The 17,029-nt window shown below is 44.3% G+C and overlaps 3 protein-coding genes across 17 annotated transcripts in view; 1 reads left to right on the top strand and 2 right to left on the bottom strand.

The window, feature by feature from the left end:
- The window catches only part of LOC121436436 (protein PRR14L-like), a 73,393-nt gene extending 71,894 nt beyond the window's left edge, over positions 1-1,499 (bottom strand). Inside the window, exon 1 of the mRNA XM_041636322.1 lies at positions 1,316-1,499. Coding sequence (XP_041492256.1) covers positions 1,316-1,345 — 30 coding nt within the window. The 5' untranslated portion in view covers positions 1,346-1,499. The remainder of the gene's footprint in view (positions 1-1,315) is intronic.
- Positions 1,500-13,711: 12,212 nt separating this feature from the next.
- Positions 13,712-14,212, bottom strand: LOC121436418 (formin-like protein 5). Its single transcript, XM_041636278.1, has one exon. It carries the CDS (start codon positions 14,210-14,212, stop codon positions 13,712-13,714), a length of 501 nt encoding a protein of 166 aa, XP_041492212.1.
- Positions 13,844-17,029, top strand: part of LOC121436441 (GATOR complex protein DEPDC5) — a 125,428-nt gene continuing 122,242 nt past the window's right edge. For 14 of the 15 annotated variants that reach the window (XM_041636336.1, XM_041636351.1, XM_041636339.1 and 11 more), the window contains exons 1-2: positions 13,859-13,950; positions 14,681-14,797. In XM_041636336.1, coding sequence (XP_041492270.1) covers positions 14,740-14,797 — 58 coding nt within the window. In that variant the 5' untranslated portion in view covers positions 13,859-13,950; positions 14,681-14,739. Of the gene's footprint in view, positions 13,951-14,680; positions 14,798-17,029 lie in introns of all 15 variants that reach the window. The other variant, XM_041636337.1, reaches the window with a different exon arrangement.

Consider the following 17,029-nt stretch of genomic DNA (forward strand, 5'->3'; position numbering starts at 1 on the left):
ACAGCAGCATTCGAGACTGAGACAGAAGAACTGTCAAGGGTCAGGGGTTGAAGGTCAGTCTAGGGTACACACTGGGCTGCATTGAGACCTGATCTCAAATAATAATAACAATCTGTTTCCAAATATTAGTCACACATTTAAATCCCAGAACTCAGGAGGCAGAGACAGGGGGATCTTCTGAGTTTGAGGCCAGCCTAGTCTAGAAAGAGAGTTCGAAGACAGTCAGGGCTGTTACTCAGAGAAACCCTGTTTTGAAAAACAACAAAATTTAATCTTTTTTCTTTCCTTCTGATTTTCATTAAGGCTCTCTTTCTTAACTTGGGGACTAGAGTACAGTAGGATCCAAAAGGAAAAGAGAGATCCTTTATCATAGGATTGTGGGAAAAGCCTTTCCGGTGGAAAGAGTGGGTGAAACATTAGTGATGGAGGGTAGAGTCATGCAAACACCTGCTTCTTTAAGCGTGACTTTACTTTCTTCACCAACCAATATTACAACTGACCAAAAGTTCACTGGGCACCTCATGCCAATTCAGAGAGAGAAAAAAAGTACCAGGTTAGAGGTGGGCTGCCATTGCCAGGCGAAGAGTCAAGGTCAAGATGGTTAAGTGGGAGACACAAACTTGCAAATATCACACTCCAAAAGAGGAAGAGAAGCAGTAGAAGACCTAATAAAAACACAAAAAGCAAAGCTTCCTTGCTGGACGTGACTGAGGGACGGCGAGAGAGGAGGACTTGCAGTAACACAAATTCTGGGCCTTGGGCCTTCCTCTCTTTATCTTGAGAGGGGGAAAAATGGAGAGAATACAAATCTTTTGTTTTGCTTTGTTTTTTCCTTTTTTTGCAAAAAAGAAGGATACCTCTGTCACCTTTTAGGGAAGTTGAGAATCTACTTCACTTGGAAGACGCTGCCAAAAGTGGGGGTCGTTTGGGGGATAATCCCTTAAATTCTTAGAATAAAGAATTTCCCTTTACCACCACAAACGGTCTCCCTTCGCGGACAAACAGACCTGACGCGAGGAAAGGCGTGTGCAGAAGAGGGGCGCTAGCCTCTCCAAGGAGAGAAGTTGGGGGGGGGGGGGTCCCTGCAGATGGAAGTTGAAAAGGAGCCTCTTTCCCCTGGAGCCAAAACTCCGAGAAGCTGTTGTCTCCCAGTGACGTGGTGCCTGATCTACTCGATGTCTGTGGGTGTTTCTGTCACGAACAACGCAGCTTTGGTGCCCTCGGAGCCCCGAGAGGCTGGGGGCCAGGACCCCCTTAGTCAGCACCGGCCGGGGGAGGACCCCCATGGCATTGTGGGGCCGCCTGGGCCTCTTACCCTGTGGCCTGCTCCGCGGCCCGTGCTCATGCTGCCACCTTGGCCTCGGCTGCCTCTGTCCCCGCTGTCCCCGCCGACACCAACTCTGCCAGATCTTCTAGAGCCGAAGCCCGAGGGCGCTCCGGCCTCCACCGCTTCTACAGACCCCCCCCCTCCCTACCGCACTTCCTCATCCGGGGCCACAGCCAGCCATGCGGACGGGTCTTGATCCCGCCCCCGCACGGCGCGCGCGCACTCGGGAGGGCCGCTCTTCCCAGCCCGTACCTCCGCCCTCTGCTAGCCCCCGACACACTCAGCCCCGCCCGCACCGCACTGGCTCTTAAAGAGAAACACACACAGCCTAGCGGGTGTTGCACACGCATTTAATCCCAGCCCTTGAAAGGCAGAGGCAGGAGGATGTCTGTGAGTTCAAGGCCAGCCTGGTGTACGGAGCGCGTTTCCAGGACAGGCTTCGAAGCTAAAGAGAAACCAAAACCAAAAAAGAAAAAAAAAGAAAGAAAGAAAGAAAGAAAGAAAGAAAAAGATATCCTTTGGCCCTGTTCCTGTCTCCAACTGTTACCAATGCTATGGCCAGATCCATTTCTGTGACATGGACAACTGCCACCATCCTGGCAGATCACGAGACCTTTTAATAACTACTTCAGTCAGTGGTTTAGGTCACGCCATTCTCTTCTAATCACACTGACTACTAAATCTAAATGATATACCAGGAAAGTCGTTGGTTACACGTCCTTTTTATTTCTTTGCCACTTAAGCATTGAAAGTACCACATTTCTATAAGGGTTTTTTGTTTGTTTGTTTGTTGTTGTTTTTTTTCTGTTTTTTTCGAGACAGGGTTTCTCTGTGGTTTTGGAGCCTGTCCTGGAACTAGCTCTTGTAGACCAGGCTGGTCTCGAACTCACAGAGATCCGCCTGCCTCTGCCTCCCAAGTGCTGGGATTAAAGGCCTGCACCACCACCGCCCTGCTGAAAGTACCACATTTCATCCCTTCCTTGTTGCCTATCCCTTCTCATCTTCACCTGTCTTCTTCACCGCTGTATCACAGCACCTAAAGAAGTTTCCAGCAGAGATTAGAATGGGGAAAAAAGTTTGTGAGGATTAAATATGTCCATAGAATAATCAAGTTTGCCCCAAACCAAAGACATGATTTAGAATTAGACACCTATAGTTCCTAAAGTTCATCATCCTGGCAGGTGATGAGGGCTTTGGGGGAAACTGTAATTAGCTTTTCTCTGAATAGGATATATGGAGGGAGCCTAGGCTTGGCAGGGCACTCCTTTAACTGCAGGAGAGGAAGGAGCATCTATCTCTGAGTTCCAAGCCTGCCTGGTACACAAAGTGAGTTCCAGAACAGAGCTACAGAGTGAGACGCTGACTCAAAGAACAAACAAAAGAGATCTGTGAGAGGCTGGATAAAAGTTCAGTGTTCAAAAAGCACAATTTCTGCTTTCCTAGTAGATTTCAGGTCAGTGTCTAGTAACCTCGCCGGGAGGCTCCCAACAGCCTGTAAGTCAAGTTCAGTTCGAGCAGGAGGCACTGCTTCTGGCCTCCATACACAACTCAAACATCCCATACACACAAGCACATAATTGAAAAAAAATAGCTTTGAGTCAGAGAGCCCGCATCTTGCCAGAGATAGTGGTTTTTCTCAGCATTAGGGTTGAAAATACACAAATTCGTATGTCAACCCTACTATCTTTGGGCTGAATGAAATCATATGGAGTTCATATATGTATAAAGTTTGCATGTAAGCTACTGATTTTCTAATATATACTGAGGTAAAGATTAATTGATTAGTCAGACAGTGCTTGCCTGTGCCTTTAATTAATCCCAACACTCCAGGAGGCAGGCAGATCTTTGTGAGTTCCAGGCCAGCCTGGTCTACAAATGGAATTCCAGAATAGACAGGAATGTTACACAGAGAAACTCTGCCTGGGGAGGGAAAAGCTCCAAAAACAAACAAACAAAAAAGGATTAATTAACTAAAAATCCACTTCGGAACATTTTTAAGGGGCTGGAGAGATGACTAAGCAGTTAAGATTGGTGCTCTTTGCAGAGGACAGTGCTATGGGATAATGTTCTTGTAGCCTGGAAAGATTTTTCACTCTTATTAGTTTAATGAAACACTGATTGGCCAGTAGATAGGCAGGAAATAGAGGTGGGATGACCAGACTAGGAGAATTCTGGGAAAAGGAAAGGCAGTCAGTTACCATCCAGACACAAAAGAAACAAGATGAGAATGCCTCATTAAGAAAAGATACATTTTTGGGGGGCTGGAGAGATGGCTCAGTGGTTAAGAGCATTGCCTGCTCTTCCAAAGGTCCTGAGTTCAATTCCCGGCAACCACATGGTGGCTCACAACCATCTGTAATGAGGTCTGGCGCCCTCTTCTGGCCTGCAGACATACACACAGACAGAATATTGTGTACATAATAAATAAATAAATAAATAAATATTTTTTAAAAAAAAAGAGGGCTGGAGAGTTGGCTCAGAGGGTAAGAGCATTGCCTGCTCTTCCAAAGGTCCTGAGTTCAATTCCCAGCAACCACGTGGTGGCTCACAACCATCTATAATGAGGTCTGGTGCCCTCTTCTGGCCTGCAGGCATACACACAGACAGAATATCATATACATAATAAATAAATAAATATTAAAAAAAAATAAAAAAAATAAAAAAAAAAGAAAAGATACATTTTTTCATGTGGCTAAACAAAGATAAGAATTATGGGTTAATTGAAGTTGTAAGAGTTAGTTAATAATAAGCATAAGATAATAGGCCAAACAGTTTCTAATTAATATAAGCCTCAGTGTGTTTCTTTGGGACTGAATGGCTGCGGGACTTGGCAGGACAGTAACTTCCAACTAGAAATGGCACCCAATGTTCAGCAATTACATACACATAAAACCTGAGAGATCTTGAGAAGGGATTCTAAACATAAAAGAGCACAGTCAAGTGCAGCTTCTTGGTAGCAGCAATTTCTTGGGTAGGCTCTGTTTGCTGTAAGAAAGGCTTTCTGACTCAGCATTAGCAGCAAAACCGTGTCACTCTTTTAAGAAACCCTGCCACCAAAGACGTAAATGGTGTTTATGAGCAACCAATGGCATGCTTCTTGGTGGCAGCATGGACCTAGAAATTCTACAGAGTTGTGGCAATAGATATTACTCCTGGCAGTACCTCTGCCGTCAAGCTAGACTCTAGGGAGGTCAAGGAATGGAGCAGAACCAGCCGCCAAAGATGCAGCTCTAATCCTAGCCATATTGCTTACCAGATTAAAGACTCGTGCAGTCAGAAAAAGACAGAGACATACAGTAAAGACAAATTCAGGCAAAAAAAAACCCTTTAAATGCTTTACAGTGTGTTTAAAAATATAGATACACTTAGGAAAGAAAAGGAAAAGGATAGAGAAAGTCCTTAGAAAAAAGAAATAGAGTAGTCGGGTGTGGTGGCATAGGCCTTTAACCCCAGCACTTGGGAGGCAGAGGAAGGCAGACATCAGTGTGTTTGAAGCCATCCTGTTCTACAGAGTGAGTTCCAGGATAGTCTAAGATACACAGAGAAACCTTGTCTCCAAAAAAAATTAAAAATAAAATAGAGGGCCGGGCGGTGGTGGCGCACGCCTTTAATCCCAGCACTCGGAGGCAGAGGCAGGTGGATCTCTGTGAGTTCGAGACCAGCCTGGTCTACAAGAGCTAGTTCCAGGACAGGCTCCAAAACCACAGAGAAACCCTGTCTCGGAAAAAAAATAAAAAATAAAAAAAAATAAAATAGAAATAAGAGTTTAAAAAAAGCCCCGTAAGCTGGGAGGTGGTGGCGCACGCCTTTAATCCCAGCACTCGGGAGGCAGAAGCAGGCAGATCTCTGTGAGTTCAAGACCAGCCTGGTCTACAAGAGCTAGTTCCAGGATAGGCTCCAAAACCACAGAGAAACCCTGTCTCGAAAAAACAAAAACAAAAACAAAAAAAAAAGCCCCGTAAAGATGGAAAATATACAGACAGTCTAGATACTGTATGTTACTGTATTGTCTTTCAATTGTTTGACTGCAGAGGAAGGAGCAATAGCTGCTAAAAGATATTTGATTATAAATGCTGCTGGATTAATCCAACCTATATATTTTGAAAATGCCTTGACTTCAAAAATTTAAGTCAAAAGATATGTTACTTTGGAGAAGAAGTTTTGCTTTTGTTTCCACAAGAAATGAGAGCCTTTGGATTTATTTTTGGTCAAGAAAAATAAAGTTTGATCAAGGATGACCCCCTGAAAAATCTCCAATGGGAATGGATGCCCAGATGATCCAATCTTTCAGAGCACCTCTGTTGCAGTTTCTTCTGAGTTCTGTACCCAGAGTAGCTTTAAGGCTGCTGGTTGAGATGATCAAGTTTCATGGAACATTCCAGTCATGATTAAACTATGATCCTAAATTTTCTTTGTGTCCCCATAAGATTATAAGCACCCCCAATCAGCAGGAAGTAGCTTAGAAAACTATGTCCACATTCCCAAAATATGGAATATGGAGTTTGTCTTTGTTTAGAATGTTGGTTACAGTTGTTATGGATAATGGTCAGGAAAAAAGCTAAACAAAGGAGATTAGATTCAGAGTTTTTTTTTTTTTTGAAAAGAAAGAAGGGGAAATGCTGAGGGATAATGCTCTTACACACTGGAAAGATTTGTCACTCATATTAGTTTAATAAAACGCTGATTGGCCAGTAGCCAGGCAGGAAGTCCAGGCAGGGTGACCAGATTAGGAGAAGTATGGGAAGAGGAAGGTAGAGATGCAATCATAAGCCAGACACAGAAGAAGTAAGATAGGAATGATTCACCGAGAAAATGTACCAAATCATATGGCTAAACATAGATAAGAATTATGGATTAATTTAAGTTGTAAGAGCTAGTTAACAATAAGCCTGAGCCAATAGACTAAACACTTTATAATTAATATAAGCCTCTGTGTGTTTCTTTGTGAAACAGCTGTGGGACTGGGGAGGACAGAAACTTCTGTCTACAGGACAGTTTGGTTAGCAGAACCTAAATGAGGCAGCTTTCAACCCCTTATAACTCCAGATGCAGAGGATCTGATGCCCTTTTCTAGACTCTGTGGGAACCCCACCCCATATATAAACAGAGATAAAAACACACATACATGTAAATAAAAAATAACAAAATAAAAGTTTTCTTAAAGTAAATTAAATTGCGAGGGCCTGTTTCAAGACAGGATTTCTCTGTGTAGCCTTGGCTGTCCTGGAACTCTACTGTAGACCAGGTTGGCTTCAAATCCACCCGCCTCCTCCCCAGTGTTGGATTGAAGGTGTGCTCTACTACTATTCTGAATAAAAATTTTAAAATTTCACAATATCCTTATTAAGTATATTCAAAGACAATTGCACAACTTTACAATAGAGTCTGTAAAACTCAACATTACTGGTCTTTCCTTTTGTCTCAAGATCCAGTATGGTTTTGCATAATCAATCCCATTATTCATTCTACCTTTGTTTTTAAATATGATATTTTCTCACCATGAAATCTTTTTTGTAATTATTGTTTGTTTATTTATTTTGTTTTTGACAAAGACTCTAGGAAGTAGAAGCTGGCTGTGGTGGTTAAAATGAGAATGACCCCATAGGTTCATACATTTGAATGTTTGTTCTGAAGTTAGTTAAACTGTTAAGGAAGGATTAGAAGATGTGATATTTTATTTATTTATTTATTTATTTATTTAAGATTTCTGTCTCTTCCCCACCACCGCCTCCCATTTCCCTCCCTCTCCCCCAATCAAGTCCCTCTCCCTCATCAGCTAGAAGAGCAATCAGGGTTCCCTGCCCTGTGGGAAGTCCAAGGACCACCCACCTCCATCCAGGTCTAGTAAGTTGAGCATCCAAACTGCCTAGGCTCCCACAAAGCCAGTACGTGCAGTAGGATCAAAAATCCATTGCCATTGTTCTTGAGTTCTCAGTAGTCCTCATTGTCCGTTATGTTCAGCGAGTCCGGTTTTATCCCAGGCTTTTCCAGACCCAGGCCAGCTGGCCTTGGTGAGTTCCCCATAGAACATCCCCATTGTCTCAGCGTGTGGGTGCACCCCTTGCGGTCCTGAGTTCCTTGCTCGTGCTCTCTCTCCTTCTGCTCCTGATTTGGACCTTGAGAAGATGTGATATTTTTATTTTATTTTATTAACTAGTTAATTAATTTTTACAGACTAATCCCAGTTCCCCCGCCCTCCTCCCCTGCTCCCCCCACTTCCCTTCACTCCACCACCCATCTTCTCCTCAGAGAGGGTGAGGAGAGTCAACGAATTCTGTCACATCACTACTATTTTGAGGCAGGACCAAGCCCTCCCTGTCTTGTCTAGGCTGATGGGTTCCAAAAAGCCAGATCATTCATTAGGAATTGCTCCTAGTCCCACTGCCAGTGGGCCACAAACTGCCCAAGCCACTCATTGTCACCTGCTTTCAGAGGGTCTAGATCGGTCTTATGCAGGTTGTCAATCCAGACTCAGTGAGCTCCCACTAGTTCAGGTCAGCCTTTTATGTGGGTTTCCATGTCATGGTCTTGATCCCGTTGCTCATGTTATCACTCTTCCATCTCTTCAGCAGGACACCGGGAGCTCTGTTCAGTGGTTAATTCCACAACTAACCACTCTGCATCTGCATCTCTGCATCTGCTTTAAGAAGATGTGATCTTGGGCTGGATTGATGACTCAGTGGTTAAGAGCACTGGCTGCTCCTCCAGAGGACCCAGGTTCAATTCCTAGCACCCACACGGCAGTTCACAACTGTCTGTAACTCCAGTTCCAGCGGATCTGAAAGCTTCACACCAATGCACATAGAATAAAATTAAATAAATTATATAAAAAAGAATGCAATCTTATTGAAGAGGTGTGTCCTTGAGGGTTGGCTTGGCTTTGAAGTTTCAAAAGCCCAAACCATTGCAGTTAACTAGTATTAGCTCCACAGCACGCTCTCTCTCTCTTTCCTCTCCATCCCCCCATCCCTCCCACTCTCCCTCAGGCTTGTGGATCTCTCAGCTACTTCTCCAGCAGCATGCTTGTCTGCCTGCTGCTCTTCTTCCTGCCATGACAATCCAGGACTTACCCTCTGAAACCGTAAGCAACCCTCATTAATGTCATATGGTTTTGAGTCAAGGTCTCCCTTCTAGTTCAGGCTCTGTTTTTATTGTACTTATTTGCTTAGTTTTACTTTTTATTCTTTTGAGACAGGATCTTACTTTCTAGTCTGAAACTTGCTCTATGGACCAGGCTGGCTTCAAACTCTTCCTGTCTCAGCCTTTTGGATAGTAGGATAATAGGCTCGACCATGCCTGCCTTCTGCACTCTCCTAAATCATATGGAAATATTATTCATCTTACAAACTTCTACTTTTAACGTGGTCTCTTAAACTCTATTAAATTTCTGTTGTTTTGGGGTTTTGTTGTTTGTTTGTTTGTTTTGAGACAGGGTTTCTCTGTAGCTTTGGAGCCTGTCCTGGAACTAGCTCTTGTAGACCAGGCTGGCCTCGAACTCACAGAGATTCTCCTGTCTCTTCCTTCCTAGTGTTGGGATTAAAGGCGAGGGCCATCACTGCCTGGATGTTTTGGGGTTTTTTGAGGGTTTCGCTGTGTAGCCTTAGCAGTCCTGGAACTCTCACTGTAGACCAGGCTGGGCTCAAACTCAGGCATTTGCCTGTCCCTGCCTCCTGAGTGCTGGAATTAAAGATGTATGCCACTGACGTCACCACTACCATCATCTGGCTTTTTCTTCTCCTAACATCTTTCCTTTTTCCTTTTTTCCAATCTCTGACCATGTAGGTCAGACTGGCCTCAAATTCTTCCAGAGATGGGATATTAGGTATATACCACCATGGGAACCTTTACTTATTGCGCTATGAGACGCCCACTACCAAGGCCTCTACTGCTTTACAGTGCTTTTGCTTAAAAGAAAAATTATACATTTTCTGAAAAACATTGGAAAGCAATAGCTGTGTTAAAACTGGAAAAAAAGACCTTTAAAAAAGTGCTGTAATGAACTGGAGGCCAAGATGCTGTTTCGATTAGTAGTCACCATGGTCAGAAGGTGCACGCAGTGTGGTGACCTAAGACACTTGCTCTGGTTATAAAATGTTACCATAATGAAGCAGGAGGTGGGAGAGTGGCACAGGGCAGAAACCAGGCTGAGGATGCCTGCAGATAGACAGCTTTGGCCAGATGTGTGAGGCCCTGGCTCCCACCCCTGGCCCTAGACATAAGAGAAAGAAAGAAAGAAAAAAGAACGCGAGGAAGCAAGAGGCAAGTGCACTGGGCATGGTGACTCATTTCTACAATCCCAGACAGAAGCTGGAGGGAAGCTGAGGCAGGAGGATTGTCATGAGTTCAACACCAGTTTGCTACAGAGTGGGATCATAACTCACCTAATTTTTGGGGGGAGGTCATGGGAGAGGGTAGAAATAGAGAGGGGCAGGAACGAAGGGAAGCAGAGAAAAATGTATAGCACAATAAAAACAATAAAAATAAAAAATTTAAATTAGCATAAAAATCATAGCTATTATCACTAATTATTGGAATAGTTTCAATGGTATTTGATTAGCATTCACTGATTTAGTTTTCAGTCCCTACTTCTATGGGACAAAAGCTGGCCTTGCATGACAAAGTCCCTGGGTTCAATCCTCAGAATTGACTATCAACATCCAAAGGATCGTAGAAGCCTAGGAATGTTTTAGGGTTTGAGTTTGTAGAGACTTGCGCAGTGGACACTTCCAAGCAAGAGCTATTCCATCATCTTAAGTTTATAATAACACACACACACACACACACACACACACACACGTAGACATCTGATGGTGGCTTAAAGGAGACGGAAAGGCAGAGAGAGGAAAGTCTGTCTAGGCAGGACAGTGTTTTTTGGAGGACACATTTCTAGGGGAATACAATCTCACCCACGTGAAGGGATGAGCCATAAATCCCACGCTCTGGGGGGGGGGGATGAGAGAATGCCTCATACCATAAGAGAATAAAATAATAAAATGGCCCAGTTCATGCAGACAGATGAGAGGATACCCCAGGAAGAAGAAGGCTACGACTTTTATAGGGCCATAAATGACTGCCTCGCCTACTAAAAGTTCCCTCCTGTACTTTTTCAGTTCCGTAGTTCCCTTGCCGCAATGGCACTTGGGAGGTGTAGTCTTTCAGCAGGAAACTATCGTTCAAAGCTCTATGATAGAGAGAAAAGAGGAGCTGTTTGCTGAAGAGGGTCTTTGTCAGAGGTGGTAGTTATGGGCACACTGAAGTGGGGGACGGGTCCCCTGGTCACTTAGCAGGAGAAGAGTTCTACTTGATCGTCTGTGATGGAGCCTGTTGTTGTAGGGGGGTTACTTATAGGTGCATTGAAGGGTCAGTCCTGTCACTTAGCAGGAGAGTTTAACTTGATCAGCTGTGATGGATTATGCGACGATTGTCGTCCTGTATTCCTAATGAGACTTTTGAAACAGAATTGTTAAAGGGCTGTAAACAGTTGATTTGGTTACCGAATAAAACAGAGAGATTTCCCTGGAAGGAAGGTTGAGGGAGGAGAAGGAGCCATGGCAAGGGAGACAGAGTGGGCCAGTGAGACTAAGTGGGCACAGACTTGATTCAGGGTGACAGGGATTGGTCCCATGCCAGGACTCCTGCGCCAAATGAGCTAGCAGACGTAGCAGGGAACTAGAGAGCGTCAAAGGAAGGGAAGAGGACTAATGTCAAGAATAATATTTGGAGCGGGATGAAAGGGATGAAGTTCCTTCTCAGCCAGTTTTTCCATGCCGTGTGAAAGGTCTTTTTGTAGCTATGTCTGGAACAAATGGAGCTGTTGTAGGGTGAAAGTCACCGGGAGAGCTTACATGGAACATTTCGCTTGGGTATAGGGTGAAATTCAGTAAAACATGTAAAAGGCAAGGCAGGGTAATACATTACACGTGAGTATAATAAGGAGGGCTGATATGATCAAGGGAAGGAACCAGAGTGGGAAGGAACCAAAAGGAATTTTCATCTTGCATCTTGTCCCTGTGTCTTGTGCTAAGGAGAAGTATCTTTCTTTTTTTTGAGATAGGGTTTCTTTGTGTAACAGTTCTGGCTGTCCTGGAACTCGCTTTGTAGACCAGCTGGGCCTCAAAAATCACAGAGATCTGCCTTCCTCTGCCTCCTAAGTGCTGGGATTAAAGCTGTGCACCACCACCACCTGGTTGTTTGTTTTTTGGGACAGGGTTTTATTGTGTTGTTTAGTCCTGGCTGTACTGGATCTCACTCTGTAGACCAGGCTGGTCTTGAACTCACAGAAGTCTATCTGCCTCTGCCTCCCAAGTGCTGGGATTAAAGATGTGTGCCACCACTGTCTGGTAGAAGAAATTTCTTTTTCTTTTTTTTTTTTTTTTTTTTTTTTTTTTGGTTTTTCGAGACAGGGTTTCTCTGTGGCTTTGGAGCCTGTCCTGGAACTAGCTCTTGTAGACCAGGCTGGTCTCGAACTCACAGAGATCCGCCTGCCTCTGCCTCCCGAGTGCTGGGATTAAAGGCGTGCGCCACCACCGCCCGGCCTCTTTTTCTTTTTTTTAAAAATATTTATTTATTTATTTATTAATTATTCAATGTTCTGTCTGCGTGTATGCCTGCAGGCCAGAAGAGGGCGCCAGACCTCATTACAGATGGTTGTGAGCCACCATGTGGTTGCTGGGAATTGAACTCAGGACCTTTGGAAGAGCAGGCAATGCTCTTAACCACTGAGCCATCTCTCCAGCCCCTAGAAGAAATTTCTTAACTTTTCATTTAAAAATAAATTGGTTTAGAAGCATAATTTGTAAAGCAAGATAATCATATTAAACGAGTTTTGGGATTTCTGGGAAAACATCCACAAGTACCACTTCGAAAGCCTGTATTCTCCTTACAGGCACCGGCCCTGGAGCGTTCAGTCCCATAGTCCTGAAGCAACACAGGTCAGCCCAGGTCAGAGATAATCTCCTTCAGGTGTGGGACGTTACCGAATAGAATCATTTGTTGACTCTACAGATAGAAAACCAACTGTCAAAGACATGGCTTGTTCCGTCTACTAACTTTGCAAAGCTGTGAGTTTGATGACAGAGTATCTGACATCTTCCTTTAGTGAGAGAACATGGATGGTTAGGGTGAGGACCCTGGAATCAGCTTTTACTAAGAGGAAGAACAAGGCCAGGGTAGAGGGCATGGCCAATTAAACCAATATTCAGGTCTCAAACCAGTGTCACAAGGTTCCCCTCTTCACAGCGTCCTCACATGTCCATTTGGGAGACATTAAGGGCAGAGTGTAATTGCTACTTGCCTCTCTGAAGTCTGGGACATTTAGGATGTGGGTGAAGGCTCTGAGGTCCTCCAGTGGGCAAAAGAAACCATCCCCCTGTCACGTGAGACATAAGGAGTAAATAAGGAGTAATTAATCTTTGGATAAGAAAGCTGGAGGCAGAAGCAGCCAGCTTCTGACAGGTCTTATTTCCCATGCATCCTTGTTCCATGAGGCTAAGATGCCACTTACTCTGTTGTTGTTTTTTGTTTTGTTTTTCGAGACAGGGTTTCTCTGTAGCTTTGGTGCCAGTCCCAGAACTAGCTCTTGTAGACCAGGCTGGCCTCGAACTCCCAGATATCCGCCTGCCTCTGCCTCCCGAGTACTGGGATTAAAGGCGTGCACCACCGCTGCCCGGCGCCACTTACTCTGGTTGGATATCTGTGCCCCAAACAAGGGAACTACTTGGGCCTGAGGACTTCCTGCCGATCAAGCTTATTGTAAACTTAATCCATTTTACTCAAGCATTCAATATTTTATAACCAGCTTTTTTATAAATCTGATTTTGAATATTATTTTATATTAGTCAAACTAAATTTACTTTAAATTTGAGTTACTTGCATTAGGCTTAATTTTGACAACAGAAGACTATATAATAAGAAATACAGATTGGTCTCTTCCTCCAAGCTTGTTTCTGTAAATTTGTACTTTGCATGATTGACTATTAACTTGTATTTCTCAATCATACTTAACAGAGTACAATAAATCAGTTAACTCTCTCATAAGTTATACACAGCCCCGTTTTCTTGCTGCATAGCCCAATCTAGCCTTGAACTACAGGGAACTATCTCTGTCTCCAGAGTACCTGAATTACCAGGATGCATCACCACATTCAGCTTCTCCCTGAGACTGTTGTGCCTTTCAATAGCCCTCTGAACCCAGGATGAGTTATTTACACTGTCAAACCCAAGGAAAAACAGCTCAGCGAGATAGGAGTCGACTCTCATGAGTTTCCCGTATTATGAGATCACTGTCTGAAACGAAGGTCCAGACTCTGTTTTCAAATTTCCTTTGCAAAGCAGACAATACGGTAGCTCGAGGCGGGAAACTCCAGCAGGACTCAGAGAATGAAGTCAGACTCGACGCCACGCCCCCCGTCCCAAGCCCCGGAGGAGGAAGTGGCGAGGACACCGAGACGAGGCGGCGGCTGGGCTAGAGCGGCCAGGCCCGGCGGAGCGGGGAGCGGCAAGGGGCGGGGACTCGGGGCGGAGCCTCCGGAGCGGCGCGGGCTCAGGTGAGCGCTCCTCGGCGGTGCTGGCTGGCGGGCACCTAGAGCTCTGGTGCGGAAGCTGCGCGAGCTGTGGGGGCTCAGGTGGGCTATCCTGAGGAGGTCCGGAATCTCTGGCGAGGATCTGGCCTCGGGCTGGGCCCGAGGAGGGGAGGGGCTGTGGAACTGGGGGCGAGTCGAGTGCCCGCCCCGGGCTGAGACTTGAGGGGTTTGAAGGAGGGGGCTCTGATCCAGGTTCGAGGCCCGACTCTTCCCTCAGCCCCCGCGTGACCTTGGATAAGTCTTTCCCTCCCCGAGCTTCTGCTACCACGACGACGAAATGGGTCCGCTGAGAGTTGGTACACATAGAGAGGTTCGGCAAAGAAATCCCAGCCTTCTCTCTGCTCTCTTCCCCAGGACATTGTTAGTGAAACGTGAATCACGGGAGTGCTTAAGAGTTTGAGTGACCTTGGGCCAGTCCCCTGTTTTGACGTTTCTCTACAGATGTGATGGACTAACCTAATATCCCTGTACTATTCTGGTGTTACTAATGCAGACAGAAACTAGGCAATGTCCCTGTCACTACAAGTGTCTGCTAGGTATGCGGCAGAGAGAGTATTTTTTCAGAGGATTGACTGGATCTCAGCCTCAATTCACTTTAATTCCCAAAGCACACTTCTATTTGTTTTTCTCCCTTGGTAATTGGAGGACTGATTTAGTTTAAGGGTTGGCAGGCCTCTCGGCTGAACAATAACCAGTATCTTCAAGGACTAAAATTAAAGAGCAATTTTAGGAAACCTGACATCTGGCTGTTTTGTTTGTGTTTCAATGGCAGGAAGGCAAGATGACTTCCCTGCTCCAAGATTGGAACAGCTGAAGAAACCACAAGACAAAATGAGAACTACAAAGGTCTACAAACTTGTCATCCACAAGAAGGGCTTTGGGGGCAGTGGTCAGTATTGATTGGTCTTTGGGGATTGTGTAAATTGGCCAAAGTTATGATGTGCCCAGTACAATACAATGCCGTAACAATTACGAATATCACAAATTGAGGTGGGCAGGTAAATGAGTGAAGCCATAACAGCCATCAGGAGAATTGGTTGCACTGGAGTCGACAAGAACTCTGAAAAGCATTCACATTCAGGTTTTGTTTGGTTTTACTTTGAATCTTGATCTTACTGGGAGTCCCAGGCTCATCTGGAACTCGTCTTGTAGCCCAGGCTGGCCTTGAACCCATTATCCTCCTGTCTGTGTGTCTGGGTGGAAATGTTCTACCACACTTGACTTAGTTTTCCCTTTTTTTTTCCTCTCCTCTCTCCTGTGCAATGCCAGAAATTAACCCAAGGCCTCATAGGTACTTTTGGAACAGGGCTTTTTTTTTTTTTTAAGATTTTATTTATTTATTTTTTATGTATACAGTGTTCTGCTTGCATGTCTGCCTGCATGCCAGAAGAAGGCACCAGGTCTTATTACAGATGGTTGTGAGCCAAAGAGCAGCCAGTGCTCTTAACCTCTCATCTCTCCAGCCCCAGGGACAGGGTTATTCTACGTGACAGTCCTGGCTGTCCTAAAACTCACTCCTTAGACAAGGCTGGCCTCCAGTTCAGAGATCTGCCTGCCTCTGCCTCTGAGTGCTGGAATTAAAGGCATGCACAACCACCGCCTGGCTCTTTCTAATTTTTTTTTTAAATGCTATTTACTTCAGAAATCAGTATTGCTGACACAATGAGGTAGCTTTGTTTTTGATAGAGTCTTATAGCCCACATTGGCTTTGAAATCAGTATATACTGGAAGATGATCTTGAATTTCTGAACTCTCTTCCTCTATAACCAAGTGCTGGGATCTCTTGTGTTCCTACCTGGTTTTATGTGATTCTGGGCAAAGAACCCATACGTTGTGCATGCTAGCAAGCACTCTACCAAGGAGCAGCTCCCCAGTCCTCGTGAGTCTTTTTTACTTTAAATTTCATTTAATATTTGTTTATTTATGTACATGTGTGTGTGCATTTATGAGAGATAGGTGCCGACCTTTAGTATTGTTTCTCAGGAGCCACTCCCTATTTTTTCTTTCAGATACAGGGTCTCACTCTTTAGCCTTGACTGGTTTACAATGCCCATCGGGCTGGCCTTGAAGTGACAGAGATCCTATCCTCTCTTACAGAGAGATATCTTTGCCTACTAACTACTGGAATTAAAGGCATGTCTATCATGCCTAGCACCTTGTATTTTTATTTATTTCTTTTTCTTTTCTTTTCTTTTTTTTTTTTTTTTTTTTTTGGTTTTTTCGACTCAGGGTTTCTCTGTGGCTTTGGAGCCTGTCCTGGAACTAGCTCTGTAGACCAGGCTGGTCTCGAACTCACAGAGATCCACCTGCCTCTGCCTCCCGAGTGCTGGGATTAAAGGCGTGCGCCACCATCGCCCGGCTTATTTCTTTTTCTTTACCTTCATTTTTGAGACAGTTTCGTGGTGGGTCCCGGAGCTTGCTGGTTAGGCTGGACTAGCTGGCCGGTGATGACATGTGGAAGTTCTGCTACATACCTTGGTTCATTATGTGTTAATTTGGAGTTAATTCAGTACTTACATGTTTAAAAACCTTTAGTTGTCAAATTATCTTCATATTTAGTCATATCAATCTCATATGGGGTTACCACACACTATTTCTTTTATTTATTTATTTATTTATTTATTTATTATGTATACAATGTTCTGTCTGTGTGTCTGCAGGCCAGAAGAGAGTACCAGACCCCATCACAGATGGTTGTGAGCCACCATGTGGTTGCTGGGAATTGAACTCAGGACCTTTGGAAGCGCAGGCAATGCTCTTAACCTCTGAGCCATCTCTCCAGCCCCCACACACTATTTCTGAAACTGGCCTAAACATTTGTGAAGAATAGATGGCTATTGAATAAACAACAGAGATTCCTTCAGCAGAGGAAATAACAAGAATACAGTGTATATGGTATATATATAATATATGTATACATTATATATATATATACTGTACTGTGTAGGTATATAGGTCTGTGGTTTATTTTTATTTTGGGTGTGTGTATACAAGACAGATGTAGCTTGGTGATATACCTAGGGATACAAATAAAATTCTAACCAGTATACCTATCAAATATAAAGATTGTGAATATGGCAAAATCTCTTGTCCCAAAGGAGTTCTTAACTTTATGAAATGA

This window comes from Microtus oregoni, unplaced genomic scaffold (assembly GCF_018167655.1).
Source record: "Microtus oregoni isolate MIOR12 unplaced genomic scaffold, Mior012 000049F_ref0000343, whole genome shotgun sequence".
Lineage (NCBI taxonomy): Eukaryota > Metazoa > Chordata > Mammalia > Rodentia > Cricetidae > Microtus > Microtus oregoni.

Coding starts and splice junctions, on each gene's coding strand:
- LOC121436418 (XM_041636278.1), bottom strand. CDS start 14,212: ATGTGTACCAACTCTCAGCGGACCCATTTCGTCGTCGTGGTAGCAGAA.